At 39.3% G+C, this 25923-nt stretch overlaps 1 protein-coding gene and 1 long non-coding RNA gene across 3 annotated transcripts; both read right to left on the bottom strand.

Moving 5' to 3' along the window:
- Positions 1 to 620: 620 nt before the first annotated feature.
- On the bottom strand, positions 621 to 3201 carry LOC145550375 (uncharacterized). The gene is made up of 2 exons (XR_014086278.1): positions 1699 to 3201; positions 621 to 1582 (listed from the first exon to the last, which is right to left on the bottom strand). It is a non-coding gene; the product is annotated as an uncharacterized LOC145550375 (long non-coding RNA).
- A 1816-nt stretch (positions 3202 to 5017) lies between these two features.
- LOC145550374 (uncharacterized) lies at positions 5018 to 18002 on the bottom strand. Of its 2 annotated transcripts, XM_081604362.1 has the most exons (15): positions 16945 to 17993; positions 15455 to 15800; positions 15300 to 15359; positions 15183 to 15218; positions 15025 to 15085; positions 14835 to 14941; positions 14467 to 14739; positions 14277 to 14370; positions 14029 to 14096; positions 13705 to 13947; positions 12245 to 12310; positions 12023 to 12157; positions 11864 to 11926; positions 11630 to 11767; positions 5018 to 11189 (listed from the first exon to the last, which is right to left on the bottom strand). In XM_081604362.1, the coding sequence occupies exons 2-15, from the start codon at positions 15530 to 15532 to the stop codon at positions 6804 to 6806; spliced, it is 5808 nt and encodes a 1935-aa protein (XP_081460488.1). In that variant the 5' UTR covers positions 15533 to 15800; positions 16945 to 17993; the 3' UTR covers positions 5018 to 6803. The 2 variants fall into 2 exon arrangements, with proteins under 2 accessions (XP_081460488.1, XP_081460489.1); XM_081604363.1 differs by having other exon boundaries at positions 11106 to 11767; positions 16945 to 18002.
- Positions 18003 to 25923: the final 7921 nt, after the last annotated feature.

The following is a 25923-nucleotide window of genomic DNA, read 5'->3' as shown; positions in this document are numbered from 1 at the left end:
GAACAATAGGTGCCTGCCATGCAATGCATGGAGGCAGTACTGACTTGCTTCGCAAGTCAGTACTGCTCTCCTTATGCATTGCTATGGCATGCCCCTAACTAGAAAATTCCTGCAGAAATTTTAAAGGGGCATGCCAAAGTGTGCCCGTCGGCTTTGACGCAGCGTTATGATGTTAAAAATTAGCATTAATGCTAAAGAAAGCTGCAATGTAGTCAATAACCTGTGGAGAGGCAGAAGCATGTTGACTAAGCCCTACCTGCACCATTAAATATGTTAAAATGAATGCATAAGCTAAAATTAAATGCTAATATTAGCCTGAAGAATGCACATCACTCACATGTTGTCCATCATTGACTTACTCCATTCAGCAAGTAGTTCTAAATGCCAGCTCAGCCCTGCTCTGTAATAATTGAGTGCTTTACCATGGATGCAGACACTGCATCTGTCATTCAAGTTAGACACAGGTGGAGACAAAATTATCTCTTAATTCCTCTTTGAAATCAATAAAATATTTGTAAATGTATTTATCAGTGAATATGGTCACTTATAAAGGTATGTTAATGGACTTCATGACTGTGACAAATAAAAATTTTAATAAAAAAAAAAACCACACAAACGGGTCACAGTTTAAATATATATATTGAACTTTTGTTAAAGATTTCTACAAACTTTTTACAGGTGAAGATTACAGTGAACAAAAATTACAACATTTAAAGAATACAACAAATTTAATTGAAAATTTGATGCCTCTGCAATAAAAATATTTTGCTATCTTTTTTTTGTTTTACATGTGTCCTGTCCGGCCTTGTGGCACTCAGGGTTGTTTTCTGAGTGTCAAGATGAGACCCAACAGTTTTACTTTCACAAGCGAAACATTATGGCTTCTGCCATAATGATCCACTTGTTATAAATATGAAACTATTAAACATATACATATATGAAAAGTATTTGAAACTATAAAAAAAGTTTTACATCTCTTTTTAAGCTACTTGATTTGATTAATTTCTATTTTCAGACATCCAATCTAATTTTACATATTGCTGTTTCTCCAGTATAAATGAAACTATTTTAAATATATACATACATGAAAAACTATTTGAAACAATATAAAAAACTGCTATAGGTCTTCTCCAAAGCTCTTTTATTTGGCCAAGTAGTTCTTCGGCATCCAATCTGGAGTGACACATCACAGACTCTGTAGTAAAAAACAACAAAAAAAAGACAAAACAAAAAAAGACAAATTAATATACATGACATTTTTAAACATCTATTTGATTTATGAATGAATAAAGTAAAAATGAAACTTTGTTTAAACAAAGGTTTCAGATGATTAACATAGATAACAAACATCACCCAAGAAAAAAAGAGCAGACACACTGGATTCCTCCTATCAAAACTACATATACAACATCATCAATCTCAAGTTAAAATAAACAAAATCTGCAAATATATTAGCCTTAATTAGTCATGTACTTATCTGGTCAGATTGCACCACCTGGGACATCTAAAGAAACAAGAACTCCATCTTCTCCTCAGATTGGGTGAGGGTCCAAGCCCATGAGATAGGAGAGAGTGTCTTGGACTAAAAATACACAGTCATTCCATCAATAGAAGGCTATCATCAACAACAACAAAAAAAGTAACTACTTTTGAGGTTGCTACAATTTAGATACATTTGCTACATTTCATGGGCCTAACCTCCAGGTCTCGTTTCCTCTCTCTCTTCTTGGGCAGCCTCCAAAGGATCATTTCGCTTGAAACTACCTGCAAAACAACCTGCTAAAACAGACTAAAACTGGGAGAAAAAGGGTTAACTCCACCAAAACCAGACAAATTCTCACCATGTGGAGGGAGTCTAACAGGACAAATGTGAATTTAACTTTTGTTCTGAAGGTAACCACTAGGAGGCTGCAGCAGTAAAAAGTGCAGTGTGATTGGGGAGCGATGAAAAAAGGAGAGCTTTAATTAAATGACGCAAATGGTGACGAATAAAAAAGGAGTTTCGCAAAAAATTATGAAAGAAGGGCAACAGGTACTTAACTGGATTAGAAAAATAAGAAAAAGTCTGGGCCACATTGAAGACCTATTTAAAACTATTTTTATTTCAAAATAGAACATAATATACATGTAGTAGCTGATTGTTTTATCTACTTCTCCCTGGTGCAATATTTCCAGGAACTCCTCTGACAGAGAACCGATAAGTGTTTCAAGATCAGCCACTTTCGTATTCTCAAAGCTCAAACTTTCATGTGCACATACAAACCCTATTTATGAAGCCTCCTTTCTATGGAACTAAATAAGTACTAAAAAGATTCACAAAGTGTACAAGAATATTTGTAAGCCTACAGCAAAATCCACAAGCATACACCATAATTCACAAATGTGCACAATGAATAAACATATCAAACCCACTGCAACAACGATTTAAGAAAAACAATCCACAATGCCTTCTGATTGTCACATGTACGAAGGAAACAGTCAGATAAAGTGACATTAAAAATGAAGTGAGATCTTAACATTTTCTCCAAAAAGAATCCCATGTTATGAATTCAGGGTTAAGATGTACAGTGCTTACAAAGTAATTATACCCCTTGAATTGTTCCATACTGAGACATTACAACCACAAATATATTTCATCGGAATGTAATATGAAAGACCAAACTGAATCCCCCTTATGATGAGTGAGACCGTTTGATTCAGTGCTCCCTCACTCAGACACAGGTCACCGGAGAACACCCTACCGTGACTTTTTTCAAAAAGGGGGAACCAGATGGTGGGATCCGAATAAGCCTCCCTGGCAAGGTCTATTTGGGGGTCCTGGAGAGGAGGCTCCGTCGGATAGTCAAAAGTAGGATTCAAGAAGAGCAGTGTGGTTTTCGCCCTGGTCATAGAACACTTTGCGGGGGTTCTTCTGGGAGTATGGAGCACCGGGCCCTTTGTTAGAGGCTGTTAGGTTCCTGTGTGACCGGTACCAGAGTCTGGTGTGCATTGCCAGCAGAGTTAGGCTCGTTTACTTGGTGGAGTCCCAACTCTCAGCAGAAATGAACCAAACTTACTGTCAACAATGCAGACCAAACTCTGGCACCAGTCACACAGAAACCTTACAACCCATATCAAAAGACCTTGGATGTCATACTCCCAGAGAACCCCCCCAGAAGGTTCCCAGAGGGACACTCTCAAATGCCTACTCCAAGTCCACAAAACACAACTCCCATGCATTCTCCAGGACTTTACAGACCCTCCTTTCCAGGACCCCAGAAAAGACTACCAGGGAAAAATCATCAGTGTTGTCTTGTGGATCAAAAGCGACCCATTGGCATGTTTAGATGTAGAAAAAATATCTTAACCCTGGTGCGATAGTAACTCCTCGTTTACTCCTCTTGTCCTACGGGTCAAAAATGACCCACCCTAACAAAAGCCCATAAATAAAACAAATTGATACAATTTTAAATCCAAAATTTATTTTGCATGATGACACAATCTGTTATTTATTAATTCAATTAAGTTTAATTATTTTTTTCATCATGTAAAATTGTCTTTGAACAGCATTACAGCTTTTTTTTCTTTTTACCACAAACCATATGTCATAAGTTTTCTTTTACAGAGTAAAGATTTATTATTATCGAAATTATATAAATCTGAAGTTATTACTTCTGGATTAATTATAATGAAAGGGAAAAAGTCAACAATTTGGATATTTTCTTGTCAACAGTTCACTCTTTTATAATTTATAATGTTGAAGGACGTTTTATGAGAGAAGTATTTTCAAAATTGATGTCCTAAACTATATAAAAGAATGAACTATTGACAGAAAAGTTAGATTGTTGACTTTTTTACCTTTCAATATAGTTAATTCAGAAGTAATTACTTCACATTTATATAATTCTAATAATAAACCTTTACAGTATAAAAGAAACCTTATGGCAGCTGGTTGGTCGTACAAAGAAAAGTTTAATACTGTTGGTTGTCTTTTTATGTTGTGTAACAAAAAAACACACTATAAAAATGAATTAAACTTAATTTAATTGATAACAGATTGTTTTATCATGCAAAATAGATTTTGGATATCAAATTCAAGTAAGTTGCTTTATTTTGGGGCTTTTTTATTACCCATTTTTTGACCCGCTTTTTGACCTGTAGGACAAGGGGAGTAAACGGAATGTTACGATCGCACCAGGGTTAAATACTTGTTTCCCCCACTGTATTTTTACATTTGTGGTTGTAATGTGATAAAATATGAAAAACTTCAAGGGACATGACTAGTTTTGCAAACCACTGTAGATGCAGCTTATACTAAAGTCAACACACAATATATAGGATTGTGGTAACTGTAGTAAGTCTGCAAGACACCCGACTGGACACAGTATTCTGGATGGGAGATGTAAATGTGATCAAGGAGAGTGCGTTTTTCTGTAGTTGGATCAGTGATAAGTTGAATAAAGCCTTTTGCTCTAAACAACTCATTGATGGATTTTTTACCAGGAGGAATAAGATCCTCATTAAAGTCTCCTAATATAACAGTGGGCTTAATATTCATTGAATTCAGGCCATCCAAGAGGTTTTGAAGATTTCTTAAGAATGTTCCAAGATCAAAACTTGGTGGCCTGTAAACGGTCGCGATAAGGGCTGTGATTGGGGAGTCCACTTTGACAACGTTGAACTCAAGATCTGTAACCTCGTTAAAGAATCTCCGTTCCTGCGGTTGGAGAAGACTCCGGCAGTAAGTCGCTACTCCCCCACCCTCTTTGGTAGCAATGTCGACTCTGTTTGAGTAGGAGACATGTCTGTTCCGTGAAAAGAAACAATAGCCCTCCATTTGGCAAGAAGCTGGAACAGAAGATCCAAATAAATGAGTCTCCGTTAGGCATAAGATATCTGCCAACATGAGTTCATGATGTTGTTTCATGTCCTCAGAGTGACAGACAAGACCTTCGACATTGTGGTGGACAATTGTTAAAGTTGGACCCTGATGACCCGACTGAAAATTCAAGAGTGGTCTGGTGTGCAAGAACGATGCTGATCTCATTGATTCCATAGCTGCTCTGATGTTTTCATCAGCGTAGATCTTACCTTCATCGAAATCAATGATTTTAAGTCCTTCAAGAGAAGTTGTGCGACTGAGGGCCACATATGCCATTCCGGGTTCAAAAATCCGCTTCAAGGAAATTACCGCAGACTTCATGGTCATCCCTTGCACTTTGTGTGCTGTACATCCAAAGGCCAACTTCATTGGAAATTGCCGTCGTACCACTCCCCTTACGCTAGTCTGTTCCTCAAATCTTTCAATGTAAACAATGCCGTCTGGTTTACCTCGAATCTTTTTTGTGTGTCCAGCTGTGGGATTATCCAGTTTGAGTCCAATTAACTTTACACTAGTCGCTCCATCTTTGGTACTGGTAACAATATCAGCAATGGTGCCAAATGTTCCATTTACAAGACCATCCTCTACATCCAAATTTCTTATAATCATTACCCTAAAACCCAAACCAGCCTGTATGCTGTTAGACAAGTCTCGTTTGTTACCCGCTATGCAACAGCCCAAGTTAATCATGTTTCCCGTCTTTGTAACCCTTTTGTAGTCCTCTGCCGGAATGTCAACTGTTACTGCACCTAAAGAGGCCACAACTGCTGCGTTATGGGTGTCCACCTGTTTGTTTGTAGCAAAAATGTGTAGGACATCCATTGGACACTCTTTGGGGTCAGTAACAGCTTGGATCAAAAGAGCCCTGTCATCCTCACTGAGCAAATCCTTTTTACATTTAACTCTAATCCGGTTCAGGAGCTCTGCAAATGCCCTGTCGTCTTTCTGCCGCATGATTTCCGTTAGGCTGACCATCTGGAAATTTTCATTCCAGATATCAAGCATGCCATCCTCGGCGACACAAAGAGGTTTTGCTCGTCCAAGGGGTGGCAACTGGAAGAAGTCGCCCACGGCCAAAACCGAGACCCCCCCATAAACCTTGTGTTTCCCTTGATTTGTTGAAATCTCCAGTGAACATATGCAAGTAGGTCTTTGGAGACCATGGAGATTTCGTCAATGATTAAGATTTCCACATTAGAAAAAACTGCCCGCACTTCATCCAATGAATTTCCAAGTCCCTTGTACGGTGGTTTTAAACTCTTGGGCAGTTTCAAGATGGAATGTAAAGTCTTCCCCGATATGTTGTACGCTGCAGTACCAGTAAAAGCTGTGAGGAGCACAGTGGGCTTGGACATGTCACCAATGTCAAGAAGTCTAGGAAGCTGGCGCAAGAGCTTGGTTGCCTCCTGGTAAACACATTTGATGACATGAGATTTGCCACAGCCAGCTCCTCCCGTCAAGAAATAAAAGAATGGTTCTGGGTCGTCACCCCAGACGCGCTTCAGGCACCAATCGCGAATGGCGTAAAACACAGATGCTTGAGTCTCATTTAAACTCCTGTACATTTGTCTGATGAAATCAGGGCTCAATTTAGGAGCTTCAATTTTTGGCATGTCTCCACTGTTGACATTAATTTCATAATCTGGAATAGGGTCCTGTTCTTCTTCCTCTTCCATTGGTGGTCTTTCAGCAGCGCATTCCAAACGGTCCAACTCAACCTCGGGTGCAAAAGTGTTCCAAGCGTTACGAACCGGGCCTTGCTTTTTCAGTTCTTCCATAATCTTGTCAATTTTCTTACCTTGCCCTTCATACCTTTTGCGGTTGAAATCCACATACCGTTTTACCTGATACCTACCTCGGGAACCATTGTTGTAAAAGGCTTCGTAGGTTGTGTGTTCCTCGTTTCTAAGGTCCTCATCTCTTCTGTGTGGAAAATACAACTTCAGAAGTCGTCTGTAAAACTTTTCGGGGGTTTTTTTCTCAGAAAAGCGAGTAAATCTAATGACTGCAGGTTTGCCCATAGTTCTTTTCTGGATGTATCCTGCATCATTAAGGAGGGGAATTGCGTTTGGCCCTTCAATTTGATTACCGTATAAAACCTGTATTCTGACGCAAATTCTGCCAGGCACATGTGTTCAAATTCCAGCGTTTGTGGTCTGTTGAGATATTTTTCTGGCAATCCTGTCATCCAAACATTCTCTTCATCTGGGGACATGTTTACGAGTTTACTCATCGGAAGGCTCATTTTCATCCCGTCTTCATCTGTTTGAAGAAAAAGGACACTGCGCGAGGACTTTTTGAGAGGTAGGCTACAAGTGCGCGCAACTGATTCTTGAGCACTAACCTCTCTCTGTTTTGAATAAGCCTGCATTATTTTTTTCATCTCATCGCGTTGGTTCACATTGGCCGTCTTTAAATCATCAACAACGGACTTGAGGAACTGTGCCATTTCGTGCTCTGGCTTTGCTATGTACGACATCATGTACTCAATGCAGCTATACTCGTCAAGCACATACTGAATGTCCATGTTGGCATTCCATGCCCGCAGAAGATCAGGGTTGTATGCATTCACCCAGCTGTCTTTAGGATCACGTTTCATCATTACCACCATTCCAGAAGTCAGAGCATCAACATGGCCATTGTACTCCACTTTGGTCATGTTACAAGCATGGAGTAACTCTTCTAAATCCCTGAAAGATAATTTCTCATCCTTCAGTAAGTCCCTTATTGGTTTCAGTTTCTTTTTAGCCTCTCTTTGTAGGTTTGAGACAAATTTTGATCTGGATTTTTTGGACTTTCTCCTACCTTTTTGCTTTTCTAGCTTTGGTTTTTCGTCGTCATTTTCCAGATCAAAGTCGAATACAGGGACCGTGATTCTGGTGCGTTCCATTGGTAATTTGGGGAATCCAAATCGGCATTCAACATTACCTTTTTTGCATGACTTTGAGTGCTTTTTGCTGTGCATTTGAACCTCTGATACAATTTTGTGGAGCTCGGGATCCTTTGTCTCATCAGGCAACTGACAAGATATGTAACGATCTATGAACTTTATCACTTCATCGCAACATGAGGGGTCTTCCATTTCAGGTGTGTCCTTAATCCATATCACAGCATGTATATGGGGTGAACCCCTTGCCTGAAATTCCACGCGATAAAAGTAATCCTCAACTGGTCCAATGGGTTGTGCAGGGGAAAGAATGAGGTCTCTAAACAGCGCATCCACCCTCTTTTCAAACATGCGCATGACTGTGACGGGGTTGCTTCTAAGAATGTCACACTTTGCATTCCAGTCAAGCTCAGAAAAACTTACCTGCTCTCCATGTTGACCTTTGATGGCCTCAATGACTTCTGGCCATCTCATTTCAGCAGCAGAGAACGTGCAAAAGAAAGTGGGCTTTCCAAGTTGCCTCACCATGGCGTGCAAATCACGTAATCCTTTCTCCCAATAAGCAGGAGTTCCTCGTAACGGCTGCATGAAGCGAGTGGCCTCTTTGTTCTGGATTAGTTTTTCCAACTCGTCTTTGTCCTGTAGCATTTTGCTAGAAATGTTTTTTCCATCTTTGGTGCTTGGTTTCCCTTTCCTTGTCTGAATGGACATACTATCATTGGCAATATTAGTTTCTGTAACAAACTGAGCAAAGAAAAGGTAACTCTGGTCTTTCGCAAACCGACTATCTATTGAGAAGAGACGTACGTTGAAATACATACTCGGTGAAAGTTTAACACGGCGGGATTCATCTAATGTGTTTATTCCAGTGGGGAAATGTACAGGATACGCTTTGGCTTCAAGTCTTGGAACACTGAAGAAGGAGATGGGCTTGTTCCCCTGGGCCGGCGCAATGCTAAAAATTCCCTCTCCATAAGACAGTACTTCCTGTGCTATGTCAGGAGGCTGCATGCAAGTGTCCAAGATCAGACCAGGTCGAAGTGCCTGATGCTCTGCCCCTATGTGGTCAGGTTGCTGGTCTGCTGCTGCATCCATTTCAGTCTCCTCTGCTTTCGTATCTAAGTCCTCGACTGGCTGATCCTCTTGGAAACCCTCAAATGTGGCACTTTCATTTATACTTACCTCTTTGTAATCTGGATGAGTCTCTTTAAGCTTGCGCAGTCCAGCTAACACATTTTTCATGTTGACCGTGTAAAAGTATTGATGGCCTTTGTACTTGGTTTTCCTCTTCAGCTTCACCTGTAAAAGCTGGGCTTCAGCACGGGGCCTCGGAAGACTGTTTACAACAGTTTCCATGTCAGAAGGAACACAGACAACTGCTCCATGTATTGCCCTTTGCTGCCCCTTGGGCAAAGAAACAATTTTTGCAAAAGGCAGAATTTTTGCAATTAATTGCCTTTCAAGAACATTCAATTCTGCAAGCTCTGAGGGAACAGGAGCTAAGCAAAGATTATTTGCAACAGCAATTGATGGCATCTTTCCCCTGCTTAGATGGCTGTCACACGTGTAGCAGATCCATTCCCCCATCCTCTCTTTGGGTACAGAACATGGGGTTGAGCAAGCAGATCCACACACATGGACATACGTACCTGTTAGACAATCAGCTACTACACACATATTCTTGGTATATTTATCTCTTTTACAGTGCTTCACTTGATTGGGGAAAAGAGCTCTGTGACACACAGTGCAAACATATGTGGGTCCATTTTGAATGTTCTTATAAAAGTTTTGTATTGCAGCTTTCATTTCATCACTCATCAGGGGGCGTGGAGTTTGAAGGTGGAAGCCTACGTTTCTTTTGTACTTCCTTCTAATTCGCAAAGCATGCTGCAGTGTGAAATTTTTGGAAAGTGATTCCCTTGATAGCCTGATTCTCCTATTGGCAGCACATTTTTTATTATGTTGGGCCTGATAATTTGGTTCTCTATGATACTTTTCCCTCATATACTCACTCATTGTTTTTTTGTGTTGGCTTCTGAAAATTGGATCATTTCTGAATCGATTCCTGATGTATGATTTTTGTCTGCATCTAAACACTGGATCATTTCTGAATCGATTCCTGATGTATGATTTTTGTCTGCTTCTAAACACTGGATCATTTTTGAATTGATTCCTGATGTATAATTTTTGTCTGCTTTTAAAGCTAGGATCATTTCTGTATCGATTTCTTTTGTTTGATTTTTGTCTGCTTCTGAAGACGGGATCATCTTTGAACCGTCTCCTTATATACTCAGCCATGTAGGCTTTATGACTGGCTCTGAAACTGGGGACAAAGTTGAATCTGTACTTCAAATAATTCATTCGTCTCTTTCGGAAATCTGCATCTATCCTATATCTATTCTTGAGCTGATCCTTTCTCTGTGCTTGATGAAGAATATATGTTTGTTTTAAGGCCTGTAACTTTTTGGTCCTAAATGTTGGAGATTTAACATATCTTTCTTTTTCAGATGAACTTTGTTTGATTTTATTGACCACATTCTGTCCCTGTTGCGTTTTGACCCTGTTCCTAATTTTTCTTCTATTGGCTTTTGGTGCTTTTGAAACATTTGGAATGGTTGGAGCAGTTTCCTCTAATACGTTAGCAATTTCCTTAAGCCAAGGAGGCATTTTCTCCTCATCAGAGGTACTCTCTTGTTTCAAAGCAGTTCGACTTACTTGTGTGGCTACAGGTGAAATGCTCTCAAAGGCCATGTCCTGAGAAGGATTGTCATTGTCCCTGACAAAACCTACTGGCACAAACTCATAAGTGGCATTGGGTCCGCGGTTTCGAAAGAGCTTGTGCAGATGGTTGACCATGTCAGACAGGTTGCAGAAAGTCATCATTACTGCAGTTCCACTGGGGTGGGGCAGTCCTGCTGAATTTCTTGAGTGGGAATCAAAAACTCCAAATCGACCGTTTCTGTCCCTGAAAACTGCAATGCACTCTGGAGTCACCAAAAGAAAAGCATGGGTGACATTTTCCGACAGACATTCCAGTTGCAGGGCAAGAGGCAAACCCAATTGTCGAGATGCTTGAAGGCTCCCACTAGGAGCAAAAACATGACCTACCCTCAAACCAGTGGTGTGTACTGTATAGATGTTCCTGTCTGTCAGTACATGGTCAGGCATCTCTTCAAACGTCAAGTGATTGTCACGGAATGTTCCATCACTAATCAGTTGATGTTTAACACCGACATAAAGTTGGTCTCCTTTTTCGATCACTCTGTCAAGCAACACTCTGTCAAACTGCAACCCCTCGTTGTGGTAAGCTAAAAATGTGAGCGCCATGCATGTGCACTGGTGATTACGGGAAAATGCAGCATACCTTTTGTCGGCCTGGGAATGTGTAGCACTCACCAACAGGACAGGTGGACCGCTGATCCTGGGTTCCAGCGCAGAAGCCTGTCACATTGAAAATAGACAAATAAAATTTTTGCATTTGCATAAATATTCACCTGATTACTACCTCCTATCAATTAGGTCTGTTGTAAACAATCATTATCTAATTGAGTAATCAATTATTCTGATGACAGATTAAGCAAAGGAACATTTTTGATAAACATGATGAAAACTAAATACTAAAAAATTTTGAAATTATATTCAACTTAAAAATAAAAAGACAAATAATAAGGACAGAAACAATCAAAGTCAAAAACTGTATAATACACAAACTTTAAATATATAAACTCACTCTGCACAGACATTTGTAGCTTTTGTGCTCATGTGAGTGACAGGATATTTGACACCTTCATTATACACAGAACCATACATGCCAACTTTGTACAAAACAGGTTGCACTCTCCCATTCATTTGTTGTGACTGAGAAAGTAGGAAGGAGTTACCTGGCAGCTCCCATCCCGGACCTGGTCCTCCAGAGGCACGGAAGAGGACTCGGCGGGGGCCTCGACGTCCATCGGGGGGACCGGTCTCGGTGCCTGGCGACGAGCTGGGCTGCTGGTCTCTCTCGGCGCTCCCTCCATCTACAAATCAACAGAAGCTATCAACTTGATGCAAAGTGCACTTATACATTTCATTATCTTAAGGTCTGTGATATATTTTCTGAAATGGTATCACACCTGCTGCTCCACTGGACTCAGCTTGGAGGGATCAGAAATTGGACGACGCCTCGGACTCGCCTTCTAATGAAAAAAAAATATTATTAGATAATTGTTAAAACCAATTGTGGTACATCAAATTCAAATGAATATTTTAGAAAAATAAATAGAATAAAATACCTTCTTCCCCTTCGGAGAACATGTAGGTAGCGGAGCGTCACGGCCAGACGCAGGAACGATCCGGTCCATCTCCTCCAGCAACGCTGGGCTGAACCACACAGGATTCGGGGGGATGGAAGAGTCCAACAGGTCTCCCTGTAAAATAAAAGAAATAGCTTAAAATAGATTCATTTGTACATTGAGGACACAACAAGTTTTGCTTTGAGGTGAAGAAAAGCGTACCTGATGGTCAACCATCCTCCCAGTGATGTGTGGACAGCCATCACCACCCTGGACCTCACGCGATGTCTGTAAACATGGAAAAATTATTTTCAGTGGCAGCAAACCCTCTGGGTCCAGGGTATATCTATACATTTAGTCATTTTTAACAAACTTTGATTTAACCTTTGTATTTCTTCAACAGAAATTATATTATTGCTTTAAGTGGTATTTTCTCCAGCACAACCTTAACTACACTTTCAAATTACACTTTTTTTCCTCTCTCTTTGTACACTGTTATTGCAAATACATGCGTTACATAAAATTCTAGCTGGAATTTTTTTCACTGCGAAACTCACAAAGGCTTTCTACCTTAAATCCTGGAATTTACCTTAGCTGGAAGACGCTTACTAGCTGTTGGGGGAGTTTCTCTGCCTCACCTCTGGTGATCAACTCCTTACAGCTGTGCAGCACCGCCATTCCTCTGCTTGGATCTCTGAGTGGCTGTCTCTAAACCTGTCATGAACTCATCTTACCCTTTATGCCTCTGATTCTCTAGATTTCTAAGACAAATGCCATCATCATAATCACAATCTTCAGTGTGCCTAAGACTTTTGCTGCAAGTTTCCCTCTTTGTCTTCCAGTTAAAAAAAGAGGAAAGCCACCTGCTGCGCATTTATTAGCTACATAATTCTTTACATACAATGAATAGCTTGTAAGTGCGTTTACTCCAAGTTTTTTCTGGACTCCTTTATAGACTAATATATAAGTGCACAATTGTTATTTTGTTTATTTTATATGTAGTCACTACTTACAATTTCAGTTTCCTATACATTTCCATAAATTTCAAATTGTTTATGGTTTCATCTGTATTAACTAATATTTGCACCTTGGATGAACCTGTTCAGCAAGTAAGCAATTTTCCCTTGGGAATCAGTAAAGCATATTCTATTCTAAAAACTACATATTAATTATGAAGTCTGTGTGACAGATTTCTGTCACACCAATCAATATTACTATCTCACTGTTTTTGCCATTACTCTGGTCCCGCTTGTCATAGTTGCTCTTTCCACAGTTACTTGCACAACTTTTCCCCATTTCTTGGCAACAAAATGCAGCATATAATTATTGTCTGAAGATGTGAGATTTCAAATAACAAAGGGATCTCATGTTGCATTTCATATTGTACATTTGTAAGCTATTTTCCTTTCACATTTTCAAAACAGAAGGTTTTTAACATTTATATGATCTTCTGAAAAAAGATAAATTAATTAGTTTAGCATAATTCCAGTTTTACTTGGCTTCAACATAATTTTAAAAATGGCATGTAGATTATAATCTGTACTTTAAAAAAAAGTTGAAATGAAGACTCGGGGAGGCAGACACAATACGGACATGTTAAAAAGACAAATACACACTCATGGACTTTTAAAGAGTTAAACATGCAAAATTTAGCTTAAATCAACTAAGCCTGTATCCAGTACCTTCCGGCCACCAACCACGGTCCAGTCGAAGGGGTCCGAACGACGCGGAGAAGCGACCTCGCCAACCACAACCAGCCGGGGCAGGGGACGTCTCACCGCGGGGGGGGAAGCCGTCCCAGGAGGGGGAGGAGCCAACGTCACGGGAGCTGGAGATTTCGGTGCGCTTAACTCAAGTTGCGAGCAGACCGCCGCCTGAAGCAACTGAGCAAGGACCTCCATCCCAGGATGGTCGCTCAGGTGAACCTATAACAGTTGTAGAACACATTTTATAAAATACAGTACGCTTAAATAACATTTTACAGTGACAAAATCTATTTAACTTACGCCATCCCTGCTCCACAAGTGCAGGCTGCTCAACGGGAAATGTTCAGTAACAGGCAGGTACCGAACATCTGGACAGGAAAGAAAAAATGTCATTCTTAATGTCCGTCACACTAACAATGTAGTAATTTGAGATAAAGTAGATATGAAAGGAAAAATAAGTACATTTTTCATACATCTGAACCCTGAACACCATAAAATATTAATTTGCTGAAGTTTTAGTATAAACACAAATTGAGTCCATCACTTACTTCTCTGAGCAGCCACACGGCGATACTCCTGCCGCAGCAGATGTTGGGCACTTTGGTCCACGACAAGTCGCGGAGGAAAGTCCACAACAACCACCTGTCAATTTCAATCAAAATAAAAGAACCAAATTAACATACGACACGTTTTCAGATGTATTTGATCATGAATAAATGCAGTGGATATTATACTTACATTAGCAGAGAGTTCGCAGACAGTACGCAACAACCTGGCAAAGTCCCGTCCGGCCTCCACGAAGGTCCTGCTGGCGGTCAAGTTGTTGCTTGGGGCCAGAAGACAGATCACCTCGGGGGGCCGAGGCAGAAGTGTATTCAGGACCTCAAGCCGCAACTCTTCCGCAGAGGCTCCAGGGGATGCAAGCAACCCTAAGGAGAAGTCGCCCTTTGGCATGGTAGAATACCCATCCACGATAGCACGCAGATGAGAATCACCAACCAAAAGAGCAAACTGAAGAAAAAAAAGAAAGAAAAACCATTAAAGTTTGATGATTGATTTTATCATCCAAACCAAGATTTGCATATGAAATTGGCAAAAAAAAGTACCTTCTTCTCCAGAGCCTCGGCAGTAGGCAGAACCAACTTGCAGCTCCGTCTGGTCACCCGGGAAGCTGGCCACGTCTCCACCCGATGGCGACGCCCCGTCCCACGGCCTGTTTAGAGACATGCAATTATCAAGATTAGACTTTCATGCCTCTGAAAATTTAACAACAAAACACAAATTTTATACACATACGTGACCCAGAAGAGGTCGATGGCGCACGGGGATCCTCCTGGCGGACCACGGCAGGCGACATCTACAAAAAAATAATTTAAAAAATGTTTAGATTAACCACAAACATAACTGGATTAGGTTATTGAAAATAAATGATCCTGAACTTGTCATGAACTTACCTGGTCGGGCAGGCCACCCTCCAGCAGTCGCGACGTCTAAAGACATAAATGGAATGAGTAAAGCAAAAGACTTTATCATCTAACAATAAGTTAATAAAAGTAAAATGGTAGCTATACCTTCTTCGGCGGAGACTCGGTGGTGGTCCAAGCCCGAGACGTGAGCGCTGATGTCCCCGGCTATAAACACAGAAACAATTATGATCATGCTTAAAGTCAAAACTACAGTAAAAACTACTGTTAGACAAAAACAATGCGATGTGTAATTTATATACCTTGGCGACGTCCGGCACACTCTCCAGCTTCCTCCATCTCACCTTAGCAGACTCGGACCGACGACCTCGACGTGGCATCCTGTAAGACCAGAATAAAAAAAAGACACCTGGGGGGGGAAAGCTGGTTACTTACAAATAATATCTAAAATTAAACAGTATTTGTAGGACTATGTGTGAATGTTACTATGTGCAAAAAACTTATTTCAATATGTAGATAAAGTATGTGTAGGATTAAGAGTTATATGTATGTAGACGGATTAAGCTGATGGTGTGGTGATGCAGAGGTTAGGATCTCAGCAAGCAGCAGCGGAAAACTTCCAAATCTCAGTCTCGCACAAGTGAAAAGCTGTAATGAGAAGCAAAATAATTGTCCATTAAAAAAAGAGGTAAAAATACATATTTTAAATAAATTTTAAAAACTTTTTAAAAGTTCTGAGGCTTGTATGTAGGACCGAGATACTTTTCACAACTGTTGCAAACATCAATACATTTTAAAACTTGGTTCAAAATATAACAAAAAAGCAGAGATTAAAGAAATAAATCTAACGGGTTTTAAATATGTAAATTGAAAATTAATTTTAACCAAATGAACCAAGTGTTTTACTGTCTGAGTAAATGAGGACTATATTGAGGATTAAGCTGTTAATATGCTGCTCTGGTCAGACAACTTCAAATATGTAAGCTATGCTCCACCATTAGCAACCATGTTTACTTCCGCAAACACTGAGCTCTTCTTCTTTTTATGGCGGTTGGCGGAACACCGAGAACGCGGACGCTATTGCGCCCTCTACTGCACATGCGGGACACTTTCAGGTCGTTTGAACGTTCACTCTGCAGAACACATACAGGTCGCATTTACTGGTAGTGTGAACGGCCCGGGCAAAAAACAAAATAAAATCGGAATGACCAAAAAAGTCAGAATTGGATCACTTCAGGCTGCAGTGTGAACGCACCCAAAACACCCAAAAGGCTTCAACTCCAAACCACCATCTTCGCGAAACGTAGCTACATAAGCTTCAACTATAAACCAGACGCCCTAAACACTCAAATCGATCGGTGTGGACTCGCAGTAGCATGAAGTCATTGGGATCTGCCCACTGCTGTGCTTCTAACACAAGCAAAATAAAAACCGCACCCTCCCAGGTGGAAAATATCTCACATAATGCCGGTATATGACTATATATCACATATAAAGATACGAAAGAAATTACATGATAATTAAAAACACCACAGCAATTTATGCTTTAGCGTCTTGTGGGCGTACAAACATTTAGCTTCCCGTAATAATCCAGAGAAATCCTGTTCCATCAAGCTAGCTAGTACGGAATCAGAGCCACAACGAAATATTACACAGCAATTAAACTTTAAAATCGACCACCTTTTTCAAATAACACATTAAATCTAACAACTGTAAGCAGTTACAATAATATTCTAATCAAATGAAAAATTAAAATACTATATTTTATGGAGAAAACACAAACACGTCTTACCTTGACCGTAGCAGACTCGGAAGCAGAGAGTGCCAGAAAGTTCCAGAAGCTTCAGCGGCTTGGGAATTCATGTCAGCCAATCAGAGATTGGCATTTTCCAGCGTGTATGACGTGTCCTACAGCTGACCAGTCAGCTCAGCAAAACAACAATTTTAAAAAATGCAACAAAATAGCTTTTTTGAGACTGTCAACACAGCTGGCTGGCAGATTTAGCACCTAACGTCACAGGCGTAGATACAAGATGTTCAATGTCAGCCAATCAGAGATTGACATTTTCCAGCGAGTATGACATACTCTTCTGCTGACCGGTCAGCTTTGCAAAACAACAAATGTTAAAAAGGCAACAACAATAGTTAAAATGCTTATTTTAAAAAAGACTGAGCAAGGCAGTCCACTAACTTGAGGGGAAAAAAATAGCTGAAATGCTTATTTTAACCCTTTAGTGCATGAATTTTGATCATGCACTAATGAATTGTGATCATTTGTCAGTATTTTTTCCCAATGTTTTATTTTTATTTTCTTGACGCATAAAAAAGGAAGGAAAATATTTTTTGTAAAAAAAAAAGAAAAAAAGGATTTTATAATATTTTTTTGATGATCAATTGTAATTTTCTCAAAATAAAAAGTTGTTATTTCAAAAATGCATCAGTAGTATTGTTCTTTAGGGGTTATATGATGTAACAATATTTTTTTTACCTGCAGGAGTTGTCTTCAGCAGAAGAAAGAACCAATCAGCATAATTTTTTGTCTGTCAGCAATATTGGATTTTTAAAAAAAAAAATTCTTGCATTTGCAGATGATGGCAAGTGATTGATATTGTATTTTATGACGCATTAGTGTCCACTTCAGTGGTCTGTGTGCATTGACAGCGAAAATAGCTAAAATTCTCATTTTAAGAAAGACTGATGTAAATGTAAAAGGCAGTAGCCTTGCTCTGCAAGGCAGTCCACTAACCTGAGAGAAAAAAATAGCTATAATGCTCATTTTTTTAAAAATGAGGTAAATGTACTGCCTTGCTTCGCAAGGCAGTCCACTAACCTGAGAGAAAAAAATAGCTATAATGCTCATTTTTTTAAAAATGAGGTAAATGTACTGCCTTGCTTCGCAAGGCAGTCCACTAACCTGAGAGAAAAAAATAGCTATAATGCTCATTTTTTTAAAAATGAGGTAAATGTACTGCCTTGCTTCGCAAGGCAGTCCACTAACCTGAGAGAAAAAAATAGTTATAATGCTCATTTTTTTAAAAATGAGGTAAATGTACTGCCTTGCTTCGCAAGGCAGTCCACTAACCTGAGAGAAAAAAATAACTAAAATGCTCATTGTAGGAAAGACTGATGTAAATGTACTGCCTTGCTTTGCTAAGGTGTGCACTAAGCTGAGTATTTTTTCAAAAACCTATATTAAACACTGAGGAGGAGCGTCAGTTGGTCATGTCCCATCACTTTGCTCTGAAGCACCTGGACAGAAAACCGTAAGACCTAGAAAAATTTTGAAAACATTTTACCGGAGCAGACATGCGGTGCTATTTCCTGACCAACTTTCATACCAATAGCACAAGTGTTACGGCCATGAGAGCGATTTCAAAATTATTTTTGGGTCAAAATTCCACCCTGTTCCTCACTCTAAAAAAGCGGCAGTTGGTTTCAGTTACACTCTGCGTTTCGGCAGTTGGAAATTTCGCTCGTTTTTCACTTTTTACGTCGCCGTCGTAACTCCGATCCCCTATAAAAGTAATAGCTCCAATGCCGGGATCGAGCCGCATGTTTTGATACCACTTTTGTGGGTGGGCACGCAGCGGTACGAGCCGCATTAACGGTAACGGAAGAAAAATAAATAACTATAATAATAAAGAGACATTCTATTGGGTGTAGAACAATAGGTGCCTGCCATGCAATGCATGGAGGCAGTACTGACTTGCTTCGCAAGTCAGTACTGCTCTCCTTATGCATTGCTATGGCATGCCCCTAATAAAGAGACATTCTATTGGGTGTAGAACAATAGGTGCCTGCCATGCAATGCATGGAGGCAGTACTGACTTGCTTCGCAAGTCAGTACTGCTCTCCTTATGCATTGCTATGGCATGCCCCTAATAATAAAGAGGCGTTCTATTAGGTGTAGAACAATAGGTGCCTGCCATGCAATGCATGGAGGCAGTACTGACTTGCTTCGCAAGTCAGTACTGCTCTCCTTATGCATTGCTATGGCATGCCCCTAATAATAGAGACATTCTATTGGGTGTAGAACAATAGGTGCCTGCCATGCAATGCATGGAGGCAGTACTGCGAAGCAAGTCAGTACTGCTCTCCTTATGCATTGCTATGGCATGCCCCTAACTAGAAAATTCCTGCAGAAATTTTAAAGGGGCATGCCAAAATGTGCCCGTCGGCTTTGACGCAGCGTTATGATGTTAAAAATTAGCATTAATGCTAAAGAAAGCTGCAACGTAGTCAATAACCTGTGGAGAGGCAGAAGCATGTTGACTAAGCTGTAGTTGTACCATTCATTATGTTAAAATTGATGCATAAGCTAAAATTAGCCAAAATGCTAATGTTAGCTTAAATGCTGGCAGTAGCATGTGGAGCAACAGGACCATGTTGTTTTATTTTACTACTCCATTCAGTATACTAAACATGTCTAATTAATGAGAAAATTAGCTAAAAGCTAACTTTAGGTAAAAGTGCTAGTGCACTAGTCAAAGACAGTGAAATGCTAACTTTTGTACAAATGCTAATGAACTGCCTTGCTGCGCAAGGCAGTTCACTATCCTGAGAAATAAATAACATATAAAAAGCTTATATTATTGCAGGTACCAGAGCAGGTATTTCCTGACCAACTTTCATACCAATAGCACAAGTTTTGCGGAAGATTTCAAAATTATTTTTGGGTCAAATTCCACTCTGTTCCTCACTCTAAAAAAGCGGCAGTTGGTGTCAGTTACACTCTAACGTTTCGGCAGTTGGAAATTTCGCTCGTTTTTCGCTTTTTACGTCGCCGTTGTAACTCCGATCCCCAATAAAAATAATAGCAATAATGCCGGCATCGTGCCGCACGATTTGATACCACTTTTGTGGTTGGGCATGCAGCGTTACGAGCCGCATTAACGGTGACGGAAGAATAATAAATAATATACAGACATTCTATTGGGTGTAGAACAATAGGTGCCTGCCATGCAATGCATGGAGGCAGTACTGACTTGCTTCGCAAGTCAGTACTGCTCTCCATATGCAGTACTGACTTGCTTCGCAAGTCAGTACTGCTCTCCTTATGCATTGCTATGGCATGCCCCTAACTAGAAAATTCCTGCAGAAATTTTAAAGGGGCATGCCAAAGTGTGCCCATCGGCTTTGACGCAGCGTTTTGATGCTAAAAATTAGCATTAATGCTAAAGAAAGCTGCAACGTAGTCAATAACCTGTGGAGAGGCAGAAGCATGTAGAATAATCTGTACTTGTACCATTCATTATGTTAAAATTGATGCATAAGCTAAAATTAGCCAATATGCTAATGTTAGCTTAAATGCTGGCAGTAGCATGTGGAGCAACAGGACCATGTTGTTTTAATTTTACTACTCCATTCAGTATACTAAACATGTCTAATAAATGAAAAAATTTGCTAAAAGCTAACTTTAGGTAAAAGTGCTAGTACACTAGTCAAAGGAAGTGAAATGCTAATGTTTGTGCTAATGCTATCCTGAGAAATAAATAACATTAAAAAAGCTTATATTATTGCACCGCCTACGGCGGTGCACTAACACGAGAGGGATGTGAAGACTATTATTTTGAAACTTTCAGTTAGCGTCTTTTTAACTACCACACCAATTCATTGTGTTACTGTAGTTTGTTTAAACCAGTCACATAAAGGCCAAAAGAGTAATGACCTGATGTGAAAAATGTCAAGGCTTTTATTTTGAAACTTTCAGTAAGCTTTATTTACAATAGCTTTACAATAGCTTTTTTATTTACAGTGGATTACACACTAATCCAATGTGTAACTGTGGTTTGGTTAATCCAGCTATATAAAGTCCCATACAGCAAGCAGATCTAAGAGCCAGCTCATCCCTATGTGACATTTGGGAGTTCCGCCATGTTGTAGTTCTGACCTTCAGTCATTGTAGTTCTAAAGAGCAGCTCAACTATCGTGTGAGTGAGACACAAAGGGATAAACAGATTCTAACGGTTTGAAGCAGTTAGTTTATCTGAACAAAGCAGTCCAAACATCTCCATCCTATTCAGGATCTTTTAGAGTGATCCGATAACCGTGTGAAGCAATAACCTGATGTGAAATTTTATTGTGAAATTCCCAAATGTGTTAATGAACACTATCATGAGAAATAAATAACATAAAAAAAGCTTATATTATTGCACCGCCTACGGCGGTGCACTAACACAAGAGGAATATGCAGACTTTTATTTTGAAACTTTCAGTTAGCGTCTTTTTAACTACCACACCAATTCATTGTGTTACTGTAGTTTGTTTAAACCAGTCACATAAAGCACAAAAGAGGAAATACCTAATGTGAAAAATGTCAAGGCTTTTATTTTGAAACTTTCAGTAAGCTTTATTTACAATAGCTTTACAATAGCTTTTTTATTTACAGTGGATTACACACTAATCCAATGTGTAACTGTGGTTTTGTTAATCCACCTCTATAATGCCCCATACAGCAAGCAGATCTAAACGCCTGCTCATCCCTATGTGCTATTTGAGAATTCCGCCATGTTGTAGTTCTGACCTTCAGTCATTGTAGTTCTAAAGAGCAGCTCAACTATCGTGTGAGTGAGACACAAAGGGATAAACAGATTCTAACGGTTTGAAGCAGTTAGTTTATCTGAACAAAGCAGTCCAAACATCTCCATCCTATTCAGGATCTTTTAGAGTGATCCGAAAACCGTGTGAAGCATATAGTCAAGGGGGCTCAAATGCTAATGTTTGTGCTAATGTTAATGAACTGCCTTGCTGCGCAAGGCAGTTCACTATCCTGAGAAATAAATAACATAAAAAAGGCTAATATTATTGCACCGCCTTCGGCGGTGCACTAACACTAGAGGAATAGGCAGACTTTTATTTTGAAATTTTCAGTAAGCTTCATTTTAAATAGACACACTAATCCAATGTGTAACAGTGGTTTGGTTAATCCACCAATATAATGCCCAAAACAGCAAGTAGCTCTACATTCCAGCTCAGCCCTCCTCTGTAATAACTGAATGATCCGCCATGTTGTAGTTCTGACCTTCTGCTCTGCCCTCTGTATTAAGGTGTTTCACCATGTTTAGAACTACAGAGACCTTGTAGGCCAAACCAGCAGTTGCCATAGCGATCAAGCCTCTGCCAACTGCTGTGTGTGTGTGAGAGACACTTCATGCAACTTTGAGAACACCCAGTCACTTTTAATGAAAAAAGCAGTCTGAACGACCCCTTCCAGTTCAGGAACCGTTATGCCGATCAGAAAACCGTTTGAAGCGTATGAGAGGGCTACTTGTCGTCTCTGATAGTCCCGTGATTCATATCTGTAGGTCATTCACAGGAATTGCAGTGATGAGAGAAATATGGTGTGTGCAGAGCTCAGTAATTTTTCAAAAACCTATATTAAACACTGAGGGGGAGCGTCAGTTGGTCATGTCCCGTCACTTTACTCTGAAGCACCTGGACAGAAAACCGTAAACCCTAGAGAAATTTCGAAAACATTTTACCGGAGCAGACATGCGGTGCTATTTCCTGACCAACTTTCATACCAATAGCACAAGTTTTGCGGCCATGAGAGCGATTTCAAAATTATTTTTGGGTCAAAATTCCACCCTGTTTCTCACTCTAAAAAAGCGGCAGTTGGTTTCAGTTACACTCTAGGTTTCGGCAGTTGGAAATTTCGCTCGTTTTTCGCTTTTTACGTCGCCGTTGTAACTCCGATCCCCAATAAAAGTAATAGCTCCAATGCCGGGATCGAGCCACACGTTTTGATACCACTTTTGTGGGTGGGCACGCAGCGGTACGAGCCGCATTAACGGTAACGGAAGAAAAATAAATAACTATAACTAGAAAATTCCTGCAGAAATTTTAAAGGGGCATGCCAAAGTGTGCCCGTCGGCTTTGAGCCAGTGTTATTATGCTAAAAATTAGCATTAATGCTAAGGAAAGCTGCAACGTAGTCAATAACCTGTGGAGAGGCAGAAGCATGTTGACTAAGCTGTACTTGTACCATTCATTATGTTAAAATTAATGCATAAGCTAAAATTAGCCAATATGCTAATGTTAACCTAAATGTTTGCAGGAGTAACATGACCACATTTTTTTCATTTTACGTGCTCCATTCAGTATACTAAACATGTCTAATTAATGAGAATATTAGCTAATAGCTAACTTTAGGTAAAAGTGCTAGTGCATTGGTCAAAGGCAGTGAAATGCTAATGATTGTGCTAATGTTGATTAACTGCCTTGCTGTGCAAAGCAGTTCACTATCCTAAAAAATAAATAACATAAAAAAGGCTAATATTATTGCACCGCCTATGGCGGTGCACTAACGTGAGAGGAATATGTAGACTTTTATTTTGAAACTTTCAGTAAACTTCATTTTAACTAAACCAATTCAATGTGTTACAGTAGTTTGTTTAATCCAGCTATATAATGCCCAAAACAGCAAGTAGATCTAAATGCCAGCTCAGCCCTAATGTGTGGTATCTAAGAGTTCCGCCATGTTGTAGTTCTGGCCTTCAGTCATTGTAGTTCTAAAAAGCAGCTCAACCATCATGTGAATGAGACACACAGGGAAGCAGTTAGTTTTTCTGAACAAAACAAAAAAAAAAAAAACGCACAAACAGGTCACAGTTTAAATATATATATTGAACTTTTGTTAAAGATTTATACAAACTTTTTACAGGTGAAGATTACAGTGAACAAAAATTACAACATTTAAAGAGTACAACAAATTTAATTTAAAATTGGATGCCTCTGCAATAAAAATATTTTGCTATCTTTTTTTTTATTTTACATGTGTCCTGTCCGGCCGTGTGGCACTCAGGGTTGTTTTCTGAGTGTCAAGGTGAGACCCAACAGTTTTAATTTCACAAGCGAAACATTATGGCTTCTGCCATAATGATCCACTTGTTATAAATATGAAACTATTATAAACATATACATATATGAAAAAGTATTTGAAACTATAAAAAATAGTTTTATGTCTCTTTTTAAGCTACTTGATTTGATTAACTTCTATTTTCAAACATCCAATCTATTTTATTATTTTTTTACATATTGCAGTTTCTACAGTACAAATGAAACTAATTTAAATATATACATACATGAAAAACTATTTGAAACAATATAAAAAACTGCTCCAAAAGCTCCAAAGCTCTTTTATTTGGCCAAGTAGTTCTTCGGGATCCAATCTGGAGTGACACATCACGGACTCTGTAGTAAAAAAGAACAAACAAAAAAGACAAAACAAAAAAAAAAACAAATTAATATACATGACATTTTTAAACATCTATTTGATTTATGAATGAATAAAGTAAAAATTAAACTTTGTTTAAACAAAGGTTTCAGATGATTAACATAGATAACAAACATCACCCAAGAAAAAAAGAGCATATATACCACTGGATTCCTCCTGTCAAACCTAGATATATGACATCTTCAATCTAAAGTTAAAATAAACAAAATCTGCAAATATATTAGCCTTAATTAGTCATGTACTTATCTGGTCAGATTGCACCACCTGGGACATCTAAAGAAACAAGAACTCCATCTTCTCCTCAGATTGGATGAGTGTCCAAGCCCATGAGATAGGAGAGAGTGTCCTGGACTAAAAATACACAGTAATTCCATCAATAGACAGCCATCATCAACAACAACTAAAAAAGTAACTACTTTTAAGGTTGCTACAATTTAGATACATTTGCTACATTTCATGGGCCTAACCTCCAGGTCTCGTTTCCTCTCTCTCTTATTGGGCAGCCTCCATAGGATCATTTTGCTTGAAACTACCTGCAAAACAACCTGCTAAAACAGACTAAAACTGGGAGAAAAAGGGTTAAATCCACCAAAACCAGACAAATTCTCACCATGTGGAGGGAGTCTAACAGGACAAATGTGAGTTTAACTTTTGTTCTGCTAGAGAAGTGAAGGTAACCACTAGGAGGCTGCAGCAGTAAAAAGTGCAGTGTGATTGGGGAGCGATGAAAAAAGGAGAGCTTTAATTAAATGACGCAAATAGTGACGAATAAAAAAGGAGTTTCGCAAAAAATTATCAAAGAAGGGCAACAGGTACTCTAACTGGATTAGAAAAATAAGGAAAAGTCTGGGCCACATTGAAGACCTATTTAAAATTATTTTTATTTCAAAACAGAACAGAATATACATGTAGTAGCTGATTGTTTTATCTACTTCTCCCTGGTGCAATATTTCCAGCAACTACTCTGACAGAGAACCGATGAGTGTTTCAAGATCAGCCACTTTCGTATTCTCAAAGCTCAAACTTTCATGTGCACATACAAACCCTATTTATGAAGCCTCCTTTCTATGGAACTAAATAAGTACTGAAAAGATTCACAAAGTGTACAAGAATATTTGTAAGCCTACAGCAAAATCCACAAGCATACACCATAATTCACAAATGTGCACAATGAATAAACATATCAAACCCACTGCAACAATGATTTAAGAAAAACAATCCACAATGCCTTCTGATTGTCACATGTACGAAGGAAACAGTCAGATAAAGTGACATTAAAAATGAAGTGAGATCTTAACATTTTCTCCAAAAAGAATCCCATGTTATGAATTCAGGGTTAAGATGTACAGTGCTTACAAAGTAATTATACCCCTTGAATTGTTCCATACTGAGACATTACAACCACAAATATATTTCATCGGAATGTAATATGAAAGACCAAACTGAATCCCCCTTATGATGAGTGAGACCGTTTGATTCAGTGCTCCCTCACTCAGTCACAGGTCACCGGAGAACACCTTTCCGTGCCTTTTTCAA

This window comes from Poecilia reticulata, unplaced genomic scaffold (genome assembly GCF_904066995.2).
Source record: "Poecilia reticulata unplaced genomic scaffold, P_reticulata-male-v2 Scaffold_38, whole genome shotgun sequence".
NCBI lineage: Eukaryota > Metazoa > Chordata > Actinopteri > Cyprinodontiformes > Poeciliidae > Poecilia > Poecilia reticulata.
This window is presented reverse-complemented; position numbering and strand designations above follow the sequence as displayed.

What these genes read in the sequence shown, in the direction of transcription:
- LOC145550374 (XM_081604362.1), bottom strand. Translation starts at nt 15,532, where the DNA reads ATGCCACGTCGAGGTCGTCGGTCCGAGTCTGCTAAGGTGAGATGGAGG. An exon ending in CCGTGTGGCTGCTCAGAGAA is followed by an intron (nt 14,097 to 14,276) that starts GTAAGTGATGGA and finishes TTTCCTGTCCAG; the next exon opens with ATGTTCGGTACCTGCCTGTT. An exon ending in TCCGGGATGGGAGCTGCCAG is followed by an intron (nt 11,190 to 11,629) that starts GTAACTCCTTCC and finishes TCAATGTGACAG; the next exon opens with GCTTCTGCGCTGGAACCCAG.